The sequence below is a fragment of the Anabas testudineus genome, chromosome 4 (assembly GCF_900324465.2).
Source record: "Anabas testudineus chromosome 4, fAnaTes1.2, whole genome shotgun sequence".
In the NCBI taxonomy this organism is placed as follows: Eukaryota; Metazoa; Chordata; class Actinopteri; order Anabantiformes; family Anabantidae; genus Anabas; species Anabas testudineus.
This window is the reverse complement of record NC_046613.1, coordinates 8,279,411-8,292,775: the sequence shown is the minus strand read 5'-3', so window position 1 is coordinate 8,292,775 and position 13,365 is coordinate 8,279,411. Positions and strand designations below refer to the sequence as shown.

Genomic DNA, 13,365 nt, shown 5'->3' with positions numbered 1-13,365 from the left:
TGAGAAAAGGTAAGAAAATAGTTAGATATATAATTGTACAATATGTGAGGATGTGAGAAACTTCACGCTTTGTGAAACATCTCCACTAACAGAAAGTAGGCTGCTATTCCTATGGAAGTGAAATTATGTCTCCTGGTTACTGTAACTATATACTGTAAGCTTAAAATAACAGGATCTTCAAAGACCCATTTCAAACCGATAGATTAAAGAAATATCTCATTATTATCTCTGTGTTCCCACACTGCTCTGTTTTTGTTTGTATTTTGCTCAAAACATGCCTTTTAGCAAAAATACTGTTTTGGTAAATTAATGCAAATTGCCAAAAAAAATGTTGAGCATGGGTCGAAGGTTTTCTCTCAGAGAGAGAGGACAGATTAGGAAAATGACCTCTTTAAAGTGCAGTGTCAGATCAGACTGGAATTTAAAAGGCTAAGATCTTATAGGTCTTTAACCTTACACTATCAAGCGCTTTGACATGACGTCTGTTGTGACTGGGCGCTATATAAATAAAACTGAACTAAATTGACAGTACAGAAGTAAAGTTTATTATACTTTAATGTATTTGTACTGTTTACAAGACAAATGAGACGACTTGATCATAATGGAAGAGGTTTGGTGAATGATTACATTTTTACAGCATGTGCATGTGTTAGAATTCCATATAAACAAGGAACAATTCAAGGCTACAGAGAGTAACTGGGTCAACATGATGAGCAAATGGACTGATAATAAAGAAACAATAATAATGAAGCTATGACAAGTGTTGTGACACAGAGATGGTTCAGTTTAGGACGGTTTATCGTGCTACAGCACAGAGGCGGTAAGGTTTGGGACAGTGAGTGCCTCCCAACTTGAACTCCAGAGTAGGCTGCTCCCCAGTAGGTGCTGCTAAGGAAAATCTCTGAAGGAGGGAGGTGAAGAAGAGGAACAACTCCATCCTGGCCAGCTGTTCCCCAAGACACACACGCTTCCCTGAGAGTACACAAAACAAAAGATGAGTTTGGTTCAGATAATGTTCATAATGTTCAAGAGTGAACATTAGTGCAGCTTTGACTAAATCAGCTTGTAACCCACTTTTTAAGTCTTGTACCTACTGACTTACCAGCTGAAAAGGGAAGGAAGGCCTCTCTCTTCCTAAATTTACCATCCTGGTCCAGAAAGTGTTGAGGGTTGAAGGAGTGAGGAGTTTCCCACATCGACTCATCATGTAGGACGGAGTTCAGTGTGGGAAGGATCATGGTGCCCTGAAAAACGTGTAAGGTGTAAAGTCAGCAGAGTAGTGCTTGGTAAAAGGCTGATATGAAGACCAGGCCAAAAAAAGCTGGCAAAGCTATCGATAACATACTGTAAAGCGTTCATTTGTTTATTTACAAGTACACACCCTTGGGATTGTGTACTTGTCGAGGATTGTGTCCTTGTTTGCAGTGCGGAACACATTGAGGGGGATGATGTTGCCCATCCTCTGGATCTCATGGATGACAGCATCAGTGTAGGGCATGTTTTCTCTGTCACACACAGAAGGCTGTCTGGATGAACCAATCACAGCATCTATCTCAGCCTGGACTCTTTCTGGACACAATGAAAAAAAAAAAACACACACTCCCCTTCAATGCTGCGCTGTTAAATGTATTTAAATGAGCCATGAATTAATAAGTGATGTACTGTGCAGAGGATCTGTGGTGGGTAGTAGTCGGGTAGTAGAGACTCCTGCTCAGGATTGAGAGTCCTAATGTTCCTGTGGAAAGTTAAAAGTGGGGTGGAAGTATGTGAAGTTCGGGACAGAAAAACTGTGAGCTAAATGAAGAAGTGATCTGATACATGTAGAGGAGTGACTGAGATGTCATCTGTGGTGCATATCATGGTGATAATAAGATCCTGTCTGTTGGAGGAGAGGGGCACAAATCGAACAGCTTCAGAAGAGCAAGGACTTCGGCAGCCTGAGGTTTGTCCAGGTGCACATTCAGGCCTCCAACATGATGAGAGCAGTGGCATCTTCAGGGAGAGCAGCATGTCAAGCTCTTCACAGAAGTTACCAAGTAGGCCCAGTTGATAGATCTCAATCACGTAACCTGTAGCCTGTGCAGTAATCCTGTCAGCGTGATAAGGAGGTCTTTACACAAGTAGGTCTTCACAGAAAGAGGGCTGAACACAAGGGCTGAAGCTTTGTCCCTAAAGGTGCTTTAAATATACGGTTAATGAGCTACAGCTATTGTTGAAACTGAAAAAAATTGTGTTCCTTTGTTAGGCCAAAGGTGTAGATGCTCAGTGATTTCCAAGGTGAAATTAACAACCTAAAACCTAGTCTTAACTCTCAAACAGCCCTTAAACCACATTGGGAGCAAGATGTCCTCACTTGGTTAATAAAAAAAACTGTTTTTAACCTACCTAGCTAACAAATCACACATCACACTTGCACACACATTCTTGTATGGCAGTCTATCCTAAAACTTTACTCTAACTATCCTAAACTTTATTCTAACCCTAACCAAAAACAAAGTCTAAAATCTAGTCTTAACCTGAAATTGCTCTTTAAACACCTTTCTCATTGTGAAGACCAGCTAAAATGTCAGTTTAATGGTTAAAAATTCTCACAATGATGAGCCACAAGCACAAATACAGTATATATATATATACACACACACACACACACACACACTCACCTTGTATGTGGGGGTAGTAGATCATGTACAACAGACCCCAGTGTAAAGTAGTGGTAGTAGTTTCAGTTCCAGCAGCAAACAGGTCCATGGTGGAAATACACAAATTGTTTAAATCAAAACCAGAATCTTTGTCTTCTTTCTGTGTGACAAAAAATGGTTTAGCATGAATAATATTGGAACATGCAAAAGAAGCAAACATGGACAAAATAAAACACTCACCTCTCCCATTTCTATGAGGAAGGAGTCAATGTAGTCTCTTGGTGAGGAGGGGTCCAGGTTTTCTCTGTGTTCTTTGATCTTGATTTTGACAAAGTCAATTATCTCCAGTGTCAATGCAATTACCTTCTTGTGAGGTCCAGGTAGCCACTTCATTAACCAGGGCATTGCATTGAAAACCTATACAACAAGACAACATTTTTTACATTTAACTACTTTCTAACTTCCTATGCTCATTTAAATCTGGCATAAGACTGATTTAATGCATCTAATGTTTTCTTTTTTTGGAATACTTTAGTAACTTATAATGCATGTAGTTTACAAATGGCCTCACCTGAATCCACAAGCTTCCCTGTAAGTACACCACCTCATTGAAGGTCTTCAGAATATGCTGGTACTGCTTGTCACTGTACTCAAATCGTTCCCCAAACACCAGACAGCAGATGATGTTGGACACAGCGTTGTTTATCAGTGACTGGGCATTGAAAGGCTTACCTGTAAAATAAAAAGAAGACAATTTATACGCACACAGCTTGTGTGTATAACTACCAGATCTAATACAACATGCACAGTCATCAATTACATCTTAATCCTCCATCCATGCAATTGCATGGTTAATACTGATGACAGCAAGACCACTAAGGGGCTATGCAGCCAGTAAGCTGCCTGTGTCACCTATTCCTAACCTAACTCCACCTCTTATTTTAAGCAAAGGTGCTTTCTCTCATCATCTTGATTAGAAGAATTTGTATCCAAAGCATGAACAAGTAGACCAAATGCTTTGTTGTCATGTACCAACAAATCATGCAAGTGTTAATCAATGTTAAAGAACCTCAGATACAAAGAGCGTCAATTTGAGGTGGAGATTACGGCAGATGTTAGAGCAACACCAAGAACAAACCCCCTTTAATTCGGAAAGACAGTCGAGGCTGGAATAAACTGAGCCAAAGACATATTGCTGATTCAAACTCTTCACGTGGATCCAAGAGAATGAAAACTAAAATGTCTGCCTGATGGGTAAGTGTACACATCTGTCTAGGCTCGTATTGTAATTGGCTTCATCTATGAGAAGTTAACATTTGTCCCAGATGTTCAGTGTTTCTAAAATATTGTGGTGATGAGAATGAAAGAGACATGAGACATGACTAATCATTGACTCTTGAGTTCTGGGGGAGGTCTTGTACCAAATCTGAAGTATTCTCACCAAGATGGTTCCAAAATATTTGTTCACAAGAATAGGATAAATGTGAGATAACAGTGACTTTGATCTTTGATCATTAAAATTTTATTAGTTCATCGGTGTGAGCAGATGAACATTATAGACAAGTACTGATTCAAAAGACTTATTTCATCCATATTTTTGATTATACTTGGTCACTGAGTTTGCACAGCTATCAAGACTGTTTGTTGATGTAACATCTGGCCAAAAAGACACAATATTTCCATTGTCATTTACATCATTACCACAACAACATAGTGCAACATATTATTTTAAGTGAGTATACAAGATAGAGTATGTAAACCCTTTGTCATAAAATGTGATCTGATTTTCATCTATGTGAAGAGTATTAACAAATATAAATACAACAAATAATTTATATTTTTATCATTTTATCATTTATATTTTTTATTTCTAAATAAAAAAAATCTGATCTTTCATGTTTTTTTTTGGGGAAAAACTATAAAAAACGTTATTAATGACAATGAATAATGACCTCAAAGAGACTTTGGAGTCAGTTGTTAGCATAGGTTAAGAAAATTAGTTTGGAGGTGTGGACTGACAAAAATCAAAGTAAGTTTTTGAGCTTTTTTTGCTCAAAAGGAATATGCTTATGTGAGCCATCCATTCAGAGGATCTATGATCAAGAATTGTTGATTTACAAAAAGCCTGAAAGAGTTACAAAGTGTTTTCCCCAGGAGTAGAACTCATTAACGAGGTAAAGAAACAACCCAGAGTGACAACCTAAGATTTGAAGGCATCATTGCAACTGACTAACATCTGTGTTCAGTCTACACTAGGTAAAACATTGAACAAGCAGGGTGTCTATGAAGGACGCTGCTGCTTACTAAAAGAACATTGCTGAATGCCAAAGAGCACATTGACACTCCACAGCGGTACCTGCTAAATGTTTTGTGGACTGATGAAACTATATTGAAATATTCGGAAAGAACACACAGCACTACATTTGGAGTAAAAAGAACACAGAATATCATCATGAAAATATCATCCAAACTATAAAATATGGTGGAGGAAACATCATGATTTGGGCCTGCATTTCTGCATCAGGGCTACAAATGGCTACAAAACGACTAAATCCGCCTTATGTAGTGGTCAAATCAGAGCCCAGAACTCAACCCAATAGATGCTATGGAACAACTTGAGATGCCACACACATGAGACGTCCAAAGAATATGACAGACCAGTAAACAATTAATTCCTAGAGTTCACATACTTTTTCCACACGCACTGTGAGGTTTTTATGTTTGTTCTTCACGAAAGAGACATGAAAGATCAGAATATTGTTGTGTTATTATTTTATGCACAACATATTTTTTTATACTCTTGCCTTAGATGAAGATCAGATCACAGTTTATGACAAATTAATGCAGAAAACCATGAAATGTTCACATATTTTTAAATGTACACGTGAGTAACTGACTTCACCCTGACAAAGGAGAAGTACTAATCTGACCTTAAAAATGAGCCCTGAAAACTGAAAGCGAAGTAGCAGGGAAAGTGAAATCTCAACTAGCTTCAGAGCCTGAGTTGACTAATTGTTGCTTGTTGAAAAACAGGTTTTGTTTCGTGCCTTGGTGAACTGCAAACGCCTCAGTGAGATAGTGGCACTCCTGCTGGATGGATGGCTCCAGGGTCTTCTTGCCCAAACCAAAGTTTCTGAGAGTATGAAGAGCAAACCTCCTCTGCTGCTTCCACAGATAACCGTTTGACATTACAAGACCTTTTGGGAGCAAAAAATACAGAAAAAAAAAAAAAAAAAATTAATTTAGAATTTAATGTGCTGTAAATACCACAAATTAATGCCTAATATACTTAACATCTCTTATTCTGAGGTTAGTGCCTTACTAAATACTAACTAACAACTTTTTAAACAAAATGCAGGACAGGCTACCTTGATTCCCGACTAATTCTTCAAACATTGGCACAAGTGGGCGATCAGTGTAGTCTTCTCCTCTTTCTATCAGGGCTTCTCTCACAAGCTTGTAGCCATTAATGATCACAATCCTTCCACCAAAGAGACGAAGGCTGAAAACATTTCCATATTTCTCTGCAAACTGAGCACAGACAGAAGATGGTGTTGTTGTTGTTCAATGCTGAGATACTGGCACTCTAAGCATGGCAAAAAATTTTGACAACTTTCAAGGGCTAAACAGGAACCAAGTTAAACAATCTCAGGTTTAGTTTTTTAATTGTTTGAATCCAGTTCTTCTTCCATTATAAATTAAACAAAAACCTAAACAAAACATTTTAGTAAAAGATTATTTTGAGATATAGCTTCTAGTTTCAGTGAAACATGTGTCTGCAGCTGCTTGAGTAATACCAGATTGATCATTTACTAGTCACCTCCCATAAAAATAAACCCTCCGTTACCTCTGATACACTGGTGAAAAGTCATCATGGATGGAAATTATCCTGCGACACAAGTCAGTGCAGGATGAAAACATTTTCTGAATAAAGCCAAAACAGTTTCTCCTCTGCTGTAAACTCTGGGAGCTGTAACCTTCACTTGTTACAGGTTGAATTAAAAAAAAAAAAGTACTTTAAAACATAAAGTATATGGCGAACTTTGCTCTTACGCCTTTATTTTATTTGAAACCATTTGTCCTTACTCACAAAATGAATAATAATGACTAGAAAAACATTAACAGGTAAAATAAATAATTAAACAGACATTTGAAATCATTGATCAGGGTGTGATATTGTGTGATTGGACTCGTACCTCTACAAATTGCAGATGAATTCTGGTGGGTTTGATGCGATGAAGATCACCAATCACAGGCAGAGACCAGGGTCCTGGAGGAAAGTTTTTCGGCACTCTGTTCTTCCAAACATCAGACAACAGCAGGAAAACACACAGAAATATCAAAATAGCCCTGCCGCCTATCCACTCCAAACCAACAACACTGTACAGTGTCTCCATTTGTTAGTTTGATTGTTATCAGAGAGCTCAGTTTGGTAAACAGGTCGACTGTGTTCTTACTCAGACACTGGCAGTATATAAATATGTCCAGACTTCCTGTTTGACTGCTGCTTGCCTTCAAAATAAAAGCATGTGGTGGGTGATTTAGTTTGATCTGAAGTAAAAATAGAAATATAATTGACAAAACACAAAAGTACTACATTCAAATGTTCACTCAAAAACACTTTATTTTCATCAAATGTATTGAAGATTCCATACGTACAAGTGCTTATTGAGCATTTTATTATTGTATTTTAACTACAGGAGAATTAAGGGCAAATGTAGTGGAGTAAAATAAGAGGCATATAAAGGTCCTGATTCTCTGTGTGTCGGTTGTTTATTGTAATTTTGCATCTATGTTTCTTGTGGAGGGACTCAAAGGGCCTAGACCTTTTTTCCTCTGTGTTTTGCTCAAACATATCTATTCTCTAAAGAAATTGCTTTAGTGAAATTATTTCAAACTGGCAAAAAAAGTTGCACCGGCCCAGCGTTTACTGTCAGGGAGGGAGTATGCATAAAAAAAGTGAGACATTTTGACTGATTCTTACTTCTAAAACATGCTGTTTGTTGCATTAGACCATAGTGAGATTAAGCTTAGGGTCCTGACATAGAAAGTAACTGTAATATTTAATAAAAGATGTAAAAACTAAGAAATGAATTATCTCTTTATATCTATTATATTTTGAATGGTTAAGGAGAGCTGTAGGCGCTACAAAGGTCCCCACAAGTATAGAATTAAAATCATGAAGTGGCGGTATCTACTACATGTTGAATTATTTTATTGCTGTATATTTTCATACTGAGCTCAAGGAAAATTAATTACATGACAAAGTTTAGATTCCTCTTCTCCTTACCCAGATAATGTGAGCAGATAATGTGAGGACAAGTGCAGTGGGTCACAGTGATTGATTGTGTTGTGACAGAGATGGTTCAGTTTAGGATAGTTTATCGTGCTACAGCACACAGGCGGTAAGGTTTGGGGTGACGAGTGATAGCCAACTTGAACTCCAGAGTAGGCTGCTCTCCAGGAGGTGGTGAGAAGGAAAACCTCTGAAGGAGGGAGGTGAAGAAGAGGAACAACTCCATCCTGGCCAGCTGTTCCCCAAGACACACACGCTTACCTGAGAGTACACAAAACAACACATGAGTTTGAATCAGATCATTTTCAAGACTGCAGTTTTGACTAAATCAGCTTGTAACCCACTTTTTAAGTCTTGTACCTACTGACTTACCAGCTGAAAAGGGAAGGAAGGCCTCTCTCTTCCTAAATTTACCATCCTGGTCCAGAAAGTGTTGAGGGTTGAAGGAGTGAGGAGTTTCCCACATTGACTCATCATGTAGAACAGAGTTCAGTGTGGGCAGGATCATGGTGCCCTGAAAAGATAATACAAACTGTTTATTATTATTGACAAAACAATAATACTCAAAAATATTAAAATGGCTACAAATTATTACCTAACTGTTTTATAAGTACGGTTTTCTGTCCCAGCTCAAAAATGCAAGACATAACTGCACAACCCAGACAGATGGTTCATCAATCTGTCTGGGTCGTACAAACACCTTTATTAAAAGGTCATGTAAACAATGCAGCTTTGCAGGTAGGTAAGTTGTAAAGTCAGCAGAGCGGTGGTGCTACATACGTAAATGGCAGGTATAAACACCAGACAAGAAGCAAGCAGGAAAAAGCTGAAGATACAGAACACATAAAGTAAAACTTTACAAATGTGTGTTAAGTACCTTTGGGATTGTGTACTTGTCGATGACAGTGTCCCTGCTTGTTATGCGGAACACATTGAGGGGAATGATGTCCCCCATTCTCTGGATCTCATGGATGACAGCATCAGTGTAGGGCATGTTTTCTCTGTCAGTCACAGAAGGCTGTCTGGATGAACCAATCACAGCATCTATCTCAGCCTGGACTCTTTCTGGACACAGTGAAAACAGAAAAAACTGTGAATCTGTGCACTGAGAGGACAAATGGGGGAGGAATTATGTAAAACAACCAAAAGTAATTTTAATAATATAAAAATAAATCCCTAGCCCCCTAATGTTGCATAGGTCATGCTAATCTACTTTCGATTTTTAATTTAACACATGTACTGCCTTATGCTAACCATCATAACTAACTGCCTCACCCTAAACTTTACTCTAACCCTAACCAAAACCTAATTCTGACCCTAAAATCTAGTCTTAACCCAAAATTGCTCTTTATACACCCTACTCCTAGTTAGGACCGGTACAAATTTCTAACCATTGGACTGAGGACATTTATACAAACACCCACACTCACCTTGTATGTGAGGGTAGTAGATCATGTACAACAGTCCCCAGTGTAAAGTAGTGGTAGTAGTTTCAGTTCCAGCACCGAACAGGTCCATGGTGCAAAAACACAAATTGTTTAAATCAAAACCAGAATCTTTGTCCTCCTTCTGTGTGACAAAAAATGGTTTAGCATGAATAATATTGGAACATGCAAAAGAAGCAAACATGGACAAAATAAAACACTCACCTCTCCCATTTCTATGAGGAAGGAATCAATATAGTCTCTTGGTGAGGAGGGGTCCAGGTTTTCTCTGTGCTCTTTGATCTTGATATTTATAAAGTCAATTATCTCCTGTGTTAATGAGGTTACTTTCTTGTGAGGTCCAGGTAGCCACTTCACCAGCCACGGCATTGCATTGAAAATCTATACAACAAGACAACATTTAAAATGTTTCTAATAATGAAGCGTTATTACATCAACATATTGATGCTTTTAGTGAAGTGAAGAGACTGTGAGTATGTCCTCCACCACATAAGAAACATTTGTATCACACTATTTAATAGTTTGGATTTTTGTTTTTTGTTACTGAATCCTTTAAAATTTTACCTGCATCCACAAACCTCCCTGTAACTGTATTATCTCATTGAAGGTCTTTAAAATATGCTGGTACTGCTTGTCACTGTACTCAAATCGTTCCCCAAACACCAGACAGCAGATGATGTTGGACACAGCATTGTTTATCAGTGACTGAGCACTGAAAGGCTGTCCTGAAAAATAAAAAGGAAAAAATAAATGGAGACACACAAGTCAGAAATTTGATTTATAGACAGAGGAGGGCACAAGGTCACGAATTGGCTATTAAACATAAACATTGGTGGTTCATTGTAGCAAAGTAGCAGGGAAAGTGAAATCTCAACTAGCTTCAGAGCCTGAGTTGACTAATTGTTGCTTGTTGAAAAACAGGTTTTGTTTCGTGCCTTGGTGAACTGCAAACGCCTCAGTGAGATAGTGGCACTCCTGCTGGATGGATGGCTCCAGGGTCTTCTTGCCCAAACCAAAGTTTCTGAGAGTATGAAGAGCAAACCTCCTTTGCTGTTTCCACGGATAACCATTTGATGCCACAAGACCTTTGAGATTAAATATATATTAAACACCACAAACTAAACGCTAACATCAGAATCAGATGTGCCTTACTAAATTATTTTTTTTAACACAATTAAGAAGCACTACCTTTATTCCCAATTAATTCTTCAAACACTGGAAAATCTGATCGGTCAGTGTAGTCCTCTCCTCTTTCCACCAGGGCTTCTCTCACAAGCTTGTAGCCATTTATGACCACAACCCTTCCACCAAAGAGACGAACGCTGAAAACATTTCCATATTTCTCTGCAAACTGAGCACAGACAGCAAGTTGTTGTTGGTTTTCAATGCTGACACTTTCTGAGGATGTCAATAAAATATTGAGGCCTAATTTCTATTATTCACTAAATTGAACATGTTTAATCTGAGGAGATTGTGTTACATAATCTCAGATTCAAGTCATTAGTATTAGGTTTCATTGAAACGTGTATGCAGCTGCTTGAGTAATACAAGATTGATCATTTACTAGTAACCTCCCATAAAAATAAACCCTCCGTTACCTCTGATACAGTGGTGAAAAGTCATCCTTGATGGAAATCAAACTGCGACATAGGTCAGTGAAGGATGAGTACATTTTCTGATTCAAACCAGGATTGTTTCTCCTCTGCTGTAAACTCTACTGACACCTTAATAATTAATAACAATAGGCTACATTAAAGATGGTCATGTTTAATAGAAATTTTGTGGTTTAATAAACAGTGAGGTTTAATAAAAAATAAATTGATTTTAAAACATAAAGTATATGACAAACCTATTATTATTATTATTATTATTATATTTGACACCATTTAGACCTAACTCACAAAATGACTAATAATGACTAGAGAAATGTGGTCAGGAAAAATAAATAAATAAAAAAGAAGATAGTGATATTATGTGATTGGACTCGTACCTCTACAAACTGCAGGTGAAGTCTGGTGGGTTGGATGCGATGAAGATCACCAATCACAGGCAGAGACCAGGGTCCTGGAGGAAAGTTTTTCGGCACTCTGTTCTTCCAAACATCAGACAACAGCAGGAAAACACACAGAAATATCAAAATACTCCTGCCGTCTATCCAGTCCAAACCGATACCAACATTGTATAATGTCTCCATTTGTTAGTTTGTTATCAGAGAGTTCAGTCAGTCAAGCAGGTCTTCTGTGTCCTTACTCAAACAACAGATATATATATATGTTGAGATAAGACTTGCTTGTCTGTGTTTGCATGTCTCCCCTTTAAAATAAGAGCATACCTTTCAGTGGCAGAAGAATCAACCTGAATCTAAATATGTGTAAAAGTAGAATGTTATTGTCAAAATATTCTATTAGGAGCAAAAGTACTTAACATATATAGTGAAGTACATATATATGTACAAAATATACTTAAAAGTATATTTGCTAGCATCAAAGCAAACTAAAAGCTCCAAACGTAAAAGTACTCATTATGCAGTATGACAAAGAGACTATACAGTGGCAAGAAAAACTTTGTAAACATTTTGGAATTTCATGGTTTTCTGCATTAATTTGTCATAAAATGTGCTCTGATCTTCATCTAACTCACAACAATACAAAAACACAGTCTGCTGAAAGTAATACTACACAAACATTATATGTTTTTATGTTTTTATTGAACATAACATGTAAACATTCACAGTGCAGGGCAGCGCAGAAAAGAGCTCTCAGAAGACCTACGATCAAGAATTTTTGACTTGCATAAAGCTGGAAAAGGTTACAAAAGTATCTCCAAAAGCCTTGATGTTCATGTGTCCACAGTAAGACAGAAAAGTTCAGCACTGTTGCTGCTCAGCGCTAGAGCGGCTGGTTAGTGTAGTGGTAACATCACCACCTCCCAATCCCAGCAGTGGCCTACCTCCAGTAAGGGTCCGTAGGCAAGACCTCCTCACGCTCACCCTGCCTACCATTGTACTGATATATGTAAGTCGCTTTGGATAAAAGCGTCTGCTAAATGACTAAAATGTAAATGTAAATGTTGCCACTCTCACTAGGCGTGGTCGTCCTGTAAAGATGACTGCAAGAGCACACAGCAGAATGCTTAATGAGGTAAAGAAGAATCCTAGAGTGTCATCTAAAGACTTACAGAAATCTCTGGCACATGCTAACATTTTTGTTGACACATCTACAATAAGGAAAACATTAAATAGAGTACAGGGGAGGACACCACGGAGGAAGCCATTGGTGTCCAAAAAAAAATATTTCAGCACGTTTGAAATTTGCAAAACAGCACCTGGATGTTCCACAGCACTACTGGCAAAATATTCTGTGGACAGATGAAACCAAAATTGAGTTGTTTGGAAAAACACACAACACTATGTGTGGAGAACACCACCAACATCAAAACCTCATCCCCACTGTAAACCATGGTAGAGGGAGCATCATGGTTTGGGGCTGCTTTGCTGCCTTAGGTCCAGGACGGATTGTCGTCATTGATGGAAAAATGAATTCCAGAGTTTATCAAGACATTTTGCAGGAAAACGTAAGACCACCTGTCCGCCAACTGAAGCTCCACAGAGGACGGGTGATGCAACAGGACAATGATCCAAAGCAAACAAGTAATTCAACAAAAAAATAACTTCAACAGAACAAAATACGCCTTCTGGAGTGGCCCAGTCAGAGTCCTGACCTCGACCCGATTGAAATGCTGTAGCATGACCTTAACAGAGCCATTCACACCAGACATCCCAACAATATTGCTACACTGAAACAGTTTTGTGAAGAGGAGTGGTCCAAAATTACTCCAGATCGTTGTGCAGGTCTGATCTGGAACTACAGGAAACGTTTGGTTGAGGTTATTGCTGCCAAAGAAGGGTCAACCAGTTATTAAGTCCTAAGGTTCACATACTTTTTCCACCCTGCACTGTGAATGTTTACATGTTATGTTCAGTAAA

General features: G+C 38.2%; 2 protein-coding genes across 2 annotated transcripts; both read right to left on the bottom strand.

Moving 5' to 3' along the window:
* Positions 1 to 522: 522 nt before the first annotated feature.
* Positions 523 to 7,099, bottom strand: LOC113152293 (cytochrome P450 2J6-like). Its single transcript, XM_026345462.1, has 9 exons — positions 6,836 to 7,099; positions 6,008 to 6,170; positions 5,687 to 5,836; positions 3,211 to 3,371; positions 2,880 to 3,056; positions 2,661 to 2,799; positions 1,382 to 1,569; positions 1,103 to 1,244; positions 523 to 972 (listed from the first exon to the last, which is right to left on the bottom strand). Exons 1-9 carry the CDS (start codon positions 7,034 to 7,036, stop codon positions 797 to 799), a joined length of 1,497 nt encoding a protein of 498 aa, XP_026201247.1. The 5' UTR covers positions 7,037 to 7,099; the 3' UTR covers positions 523 to 796.
* Positions 7,100 to 7,258: 159 nt separating this feature from the next.
* Positions 7,259 to 11,812, bottom strand: LOC113152292 (cytochrome P450 2J6-like). The gene is made up of 9 exons (XM_026345460.2): positions 11,371 to 11,812; positions 10,569 to 10,731; positions 10,316 to 10,465; positions 9,945 to 10,105; positions 9,585 to 9,761; positions 9,366 to 9,504; positions 8,813 to 9,000; positions 8,308 to 8,449; positions 7,259 to 8,196 (listed from the first exon to the last, which is right to left on the bottom strand). The coding sequence occupies exons 1-9, from the start codon at positions 11,572 to 11,574 to the stop codon at positions 8,021 to 8,023; spliced, it is 1,500 nt and encodes a 499-aa protein (XP_026201245.1). The 5' UTR covers positions 11,575 to 11,812; the 3' UTR covers positions 7,259 to 8,020.
* Positions 11,813 to 13,365: the final 1,553 nt, after the last annotated feature.

Excerpts from the sequence above, each read along its gene's own strand:
- LOC113152293 (XM_026345462.1), bottom strand. The coding sequence starts at position 7,036 with ATGGAGACACTGTACAGTGTTGTTGGTTTGGAGTGGATAGGCGGCAGG. Across the intron at positions 6,171-6,835 it reads TTCATCTGCAATTTGTAGAG|TTTGCAGAGAAATATGGAAA; the intron begins GTACGAGTCCAA and ends GTCTGTGCTCAG. Across the intron at positions 973-1,102 it reads CTTCCTTCCCTTTTCAGCTG|GGAAGCGTGTGTGTCTTGGG; the intron begins GTAAGTCAGTAG and ends GTGTACTCTCAG.
- LOC113152292 (XM_026345460.2), bottom strand. The coding sequence starts at position 11,574 with ATGGAGACATTATACAATGTTGGTATCGGTTTGGACTGGATAGACGGC. Across the intron at positions 9,001-9,365 it reads CTACTACCCTCACATACAAG|AAAGAGTCCAGGCTGAGATA; the intron begins GTGAGTGTGGGT and ends CACTGTGTCCAG. Across the intron at positions 8,450-8,812 it reads ACAAGTACACAATCCCAAAG|GGCACCATGATCCTGCCCAC; the intron begins GTACTTAACACA and ends TTATCTTTTCAG.